General features: G+C 54.9%; 1 protein-coding gene across 1 annotated transcript; it reads right to left on the bottom strand.

Moving 5' to 3' along the window:
• Positions 1 to 240: 240 nt before the first annotated feature.
• GDF5 (growth differentiation factor 5) lies at positions 241 to 4,945 on the bottom strand. The gene is made up of 2 exons (XM_006746909.3): positions 3,973 to 4,945; positions 241 to 1,791 (listed from the first exon to the last, which is right to left on the bottom strand). Exons 1-2 carry the CDS (start codon positions 4,595 to 4,597, stop codon positions 917 to 919), a joined length of 1,500 nt encoding a protein of 499 aa, XP_006746972.1. The 5' UTR covers positions 4,598 to 4,945; the 3' UTR covers positions 241 to 916.
• Positions 4,946 to 5,357: the final 412 nt, after the last annotated feature.

The following is a 5,357-nucleotide window of genomic DNA, read 5'->3' as shown; positions in this document are numbered from 1 at the left end:
TTCTGTGAGTATGTGGGGGGGTGGGGTGCAAATAGGTGAAAGAAGTGGGAATGATTTTAGAGGAAATGAAATTCCCAATGTCCCTCCCATGTAAGGATCCATTTCTGAGGCAACAAGCTTGACTAAGGAATGTCAAGTCTATTGCCAGGCCCCAGAGGAGCAGACGGAGCTCCAGACCAACGGGCCGTTGGAAGGAACGGGAATGGGGTTAGAGGTGGCATTGGCCCTCCTCAGCCTGTACTCTCCTGTTTTGCTTCAGGCAACCCACCTCCCTTCCCTGGGCCAGTCATTCTTTGAGGGGTCACTGGGTCCCCTGGAGTAAACAAGAAATTTGCCACAGTTTTAGTAACAGTTTTGCTTTTTATCTCATCAATGTACATTTTCATCTAACAGTCTAACAGCCTCACACTCCTCACCCCGGCCCACGCCCTCACCCCCTCCGGCCCACCCCTGCCCAATCAGCATCTCATCTGTCCCAGGGGCAGGAAATCACCAGGCACAGTGGTGATTCAAGGAGAGGGCAGCACCTGTGGGCTCTCCCAAGGGGAGCCCTCCCTGGAGAGTCCGGAAGCCAAAAAGGCCCAGGTAAGGAGAGGTTGAGGGCTGAGTCTCATTGGAAATCAAGGTCTCCTGGGTCTCAGTCCCATTCAGTCTGTCTCCCTGGGTCTGTCTCTGCCAGTCAGAGCAGCAGCAGGGCAGAAATCCTCAGACAAGGGGACTTGTGGATAGAAAGGAACCTTGAACCCAGTCCTACTCAGAGAGTAAGAGCAAGGCTGTTGGAAGCCCCTTTCACGCAGGCCAGGTAGATGCTCCTGGGTGCTGCCTCCCAATCTCTCTGATTTCGGGAGTGCAGGGACGGGCCCTTGTGACCAGCATCCTAGGATGTGCCACCCAGGAAGACAGAGGGCCAATGCTGCTACCTGCAGCCACAAGACTCCACGACCATGTCCTCATACTGCTTATAGACCACGTTGTTGGCGGAGTCAATGAAGAGGATGCTGATGGGACTCAGTCGTGTGGGCACGCAGCAGGTTGGTGGTGTGGACTCAGGGTCCATGGAGTTCATCAGGGTCTGGATGACTGCATGGTTCGTGGGCTCCAGGTGGGAGCGCAAGGGGAACTCACATAGCCCCTCGCAGTGGAAGGCCTCGTACTCAAGGGGCGCGATGATCCAGTCATCCCAGCCCATGTCCTTGAAGTTGACATGCAGCGCCTTCCGACTACAGCGGGCCTTGGGGTTCTTGCTGGGCCGTTTGCCCTGGCGCGTGGCCAGCGGGGCCCGCCTTTTTCGCCGCTGGCTGAACAGGTACTCGTACACCGTCTTATCATCTTGACCCGAGCGAGCCTTAATCTCATTAAAGAACAGGTCCCGTTTCTTGGTGCGGCCAAATACCAGGAACAGGGCCTTCTCGTGGACCTGCCTGGCCGCCCGGTCAAAGCCCAGGCCACGGAGGTCCACGGCCCGGCCCCGTTCCCAGGCCTCCAGCTCCAAGCACAGTTGGGCCGAGTTCTTAAAGTTTCGGAAGAGCTTCCAGATGTCGAACACCTCCCAGCCAGATCCGTCCAGGCCTGGCACGGAGCGCACATCCAGCAAGGCTGCCGGCTGCCTGCCGCTGGGGCAGCTGGACAGCTTCAGCTGGGCAGCCCGCCCGATGCCAGGGGCCACTGGCTTGGCCGTGTCCGAGGGCTTCTTCCGCAAGATCCGCAGTTCGGCCCCTAGCAGCCCATCCTTCTCCAGGGCACTAATGTCAAACACGTACCTCTGCTTTCTGACCACAGGACCTCGGTCATCTAGAGAGAACACCCAGAAGTCATTCCCTGCAACCTCACCAAGAGAGCCAGTCACCTCGGGGCCTCAGGGGAGGGCTACAGCTCTCTCCCCTCTGGAGACAGCTTTCTTTAACCTCTCCCCTACTCTGACAGAGGCCAAGACCCAAACCACTGAGAGCCTTTTTCAAAATAAGGGAGCTTCCTAAACAGCAGACCAAGTAGGGTTGTTTTTCCGTAGATGTGGCTGTGGTGATTTGAACAATTCCGGGTGTTTGTGTCAATGACAATGCATATCAGAGATGCATCAGCCTTAGAACTGCCTCTTGCTATCCCTCCCCAGCTATTATCTTATATGATATCTTCATTGGAGAGATAGGTGGAGTGGGTATTATAATTAGCTCTATTTTTTCCAGAGGAGGAATCTGAGGCTCAGAGGAGTTAGGTGACTTGCCCCAGATCACCCAGCTAGGAAAAAGCAGAGTTGGAACTCTACTGTAGAACATCTTATACCCAATCCTGAGCTGCTCCCACTCCACCTTAAGGAAGATCTTGGTGTTCCCATTCTACAGATGAGGCACAGAGAGGGCAAGTGACTTTTGTAAGTTCACACAGATAGTTAACGATAAAGCTACAATCCAATTTCCCCGGCTTCCTAGTCTGATGATTTTGTTGTGTACATGTCTTATCCTGCTGCGTGTATGAGCGTGTGTGTGTGCGTGCGTGCGTATATGTGAATAACGGGCTTATATGTGAATAAGAAAGATAAAGTATAATGAGTGACGTGCGTGTATGATTGCGCTTGCGTCAATATTTGAAAGATATGTATATGTGCGTGTGCATGCAAGACGATTCTGTGTGGACATGTAAGAAGGTGTGTGTTCACATGTGTACATGTGTGTGTGATTCAGCATGCGTGTATAAATATAAGGCTGTGTGTGTGAGAAACTCTGTAGTGTGTCCAAATCAGTATACCCTCCTTCTTAAATACCAATTTGCCATTGGGAAGCATTCATACGTTGCTCTAGAAGGTGACTAATTAGGCCTTTAAACTCCCCATCTCCCCCTCTGCAAGCTCCCTTAGAGCTGGGGGGCACAAGGACTTATTTTATGAGCCCCCAAGGGGTCACAGCTTTCCCTGGCTGGGCAGGCAGCCAGGCCACCTCCCCCACCCCAGCCAGACCTGCCGCCTCCTGGTTCCTCCCACCGTGTCATTCCCCCACGGGCCAGCTCTAATGAGGAGCCTCTCCCCATCTCCGCCCCCTCCCCCACCCTGCCAGCCGAAGTCCCAAGCCTCACGGAACCAGAGCGTAAGAGCTGCAGGCAACCCTGGCAATGAGTAATCCATCTCCCTCTTCACACTTACAGAGAAACTGAGGCCCTGAGAGGGGAAGCGACTTGCTGAGATCACACAGCAAGTGGGGAGGGAAAAGTCAAAACAGTAGCGCTAGGTGAGCATAGGGTGAGGTGAGGGGAATGGCTACCCTCCCTCCCGGGTTGACAGTAAAAATGATCTGTGTTTAGAACAGGATATAAAGTGTTCATTTTTGAAGGACTCTCAGAAATCCCCCGGCCCAACCGCCATAGAGTTGTGCAGATGGGGAAACCGAGACCCCACAGGGAAAAGGGACTCTCTTAAGGTCACATTGTGAGTTAGTCCCCTTGTCTGAGGATTTCTGCCCTGCTGCTGCTAAGTCTGCCACCCCCCAGCCCCCCACCCCCACACCATACTTTTAAATGTCATCCCGCGACTCCAAGATGCCCCATTTACTGTCTTCACCCATCCTGCCTCCTCTGGCCCTAGCCTGAAGGCAAATTTGCAGAACCACGGGAATCTAGCGATTAATTTCTCTCTCTGCCATCTGAGAAAACCTACAAACCTCTGGAGCCTGGAAAGTCTGGCCAACCCACCTCAGAACAGAGCATGGCCTGGTAAGAGTCTTAAAGTATGGTCCCCAACTCTGCCACCACCTGGCAGGTCTTGTCTCCTCTTCGGGCTCAGTAACCCCCTGTGCACCTTGCAAGAATTGGCTCTGACGCGCCAGCAGCCTGGGACCGGGAACGTGGGAGGTAAGTCCCAGATACCACTCCAGGCCGATGCACACACTACCTCCCACCGGTGCAGTGTCGGGGCTCTGAAAGGCCCCTCCGCCCATGCAGATGCCCCTCCCTCTCAGCCGTGCCCCTGCCACCCCACCCCCTCACCTTGCCCTTTGTCAATAAAGCTGGTGATGGTGTTGGCCAGGCCAGCCTCCAACTTCACGCTGCTGTTGCCTCCCTTTCTGTCAGCATCGGACAGCGTCCTGTACAGCGAGAGCATGTATTCGTGGGGCGTGATGGGGGGCGGGCGGAACGGCTCCTTGGGCTCTTGAGGGGGCCCCGTCTCCCTGGCCTTCTTCAGCAGGAAGGGGCTGGGGACGGATCCTGCCTTTGGAGGTGCCTTACCCCCAGGAAGCTGTCCTTTTGGGGTCACCGTCCGCGTTGCCGCCTGCCTTGTCTGGGAAGGGTGTCCTGGCTTGGGTTCAGGGCCACCCGATCTGGGGGGCAGCTTTTTGGGTTCATCCTTCTTGGGCTGTGTCAGGCCTCCTGTCTGCCCGGTGCCCCCCTTTGCCCTGGCACTGGCGGCCCCCCCACCATAGCTGTGACCCCCCGGCCTAAAGATGCTCCGGGCCAGAGGGGGCCTCTCCTTGGCTTCTGCTTTGGCCAAGCCTGGCCTGGCCCCCTGGGGTCTCTGGCCCAAGTCAGGGGCACCCAACACAGTGCAGATGAATTCCAGGTCCAGCCAAGCCAGGTGCCAAAGCAAGAAAGTGAGGAGTTTGGGGAGTCTCATCCTCTGGCCAGCCGCTGAATGACACCAGAGAGAAGGGCAGCAGCAGCGAAGGTGCCTCTGGTTTGGCAGGAAAAACCATGAACCGAGTGGACCCTCAAAAGCAGCAGCAGCAGCAGCGGGAGCAGCAGAAGGAAAGGCTTTCTCCTCAGTCTGAGACTCTTTAAGTCTGCCGGGCGTGTGTTTGTATCCAGTCCCATAGTGGAAATGCTCTCGTATCCAGACGTGCACCGTCTCTAGTCAGCAGCTGAAAATAACTCGTTCTTGAAAGGAGAAAGCCGACCGCCCCCTTTCTCCTGCACAACTGACTGAGGGCTTGAAGGAGGCTTGTATAAGGCTGAGGGATTTTTCCAAGAAGGAAGAATGGCGTAATGCTGCCTGTGTGCTCCAGTTTTTTTTTTTTTTTTAAGTTTTGAATCCTTTCCAGTGAAAATACTTCACACACACACACACACACACACACACACACACACGCCTGCAGGTGCTCAGAAAAATCTTTTACAAACCTGAACTCAGGAATTGGAAACGGAATTCCAACCCAAACTAATTTAATTACTCTCTGATGTCATGCTGTCTAAACTCATTTAAGTGCGATATATTTATGTGAAAAAAATCGCCGCTGCCCTTTCGAGGCCATGGCTCACGGGGGCTCTTGGCACAGAGCCCCGCGGCAGGGCTCTGGGCTTAGGGGGCCTCTCAGTCCGTGGAGCAGACTAGGGGTCTTCACCTCCACCTCCAGGGGCAGCCCACCCCACCTTCCTGA

The sequence above is a fragment of the Leptonychotes weddellii genome, chromosome 10 (genome assembly GCF_054177405.1).
Source record: "Leptonychotes weddellii isolate Sample4059 chromosome 10, ASM5417740v2, whole genome shotgun sequence".
Classification (NCBI taxonomy): Eukaryota; Metazoa; Chordata; class Mammalia; order Carnivora; family Phocidae; genus Leptonychotes; species Leptonychotes weddellii.
The sequence above is the reverse complement of the archived record's forward strand: the minus strand, read 5'-3'. Positions and strand labels throughout refer to the sequence as shown.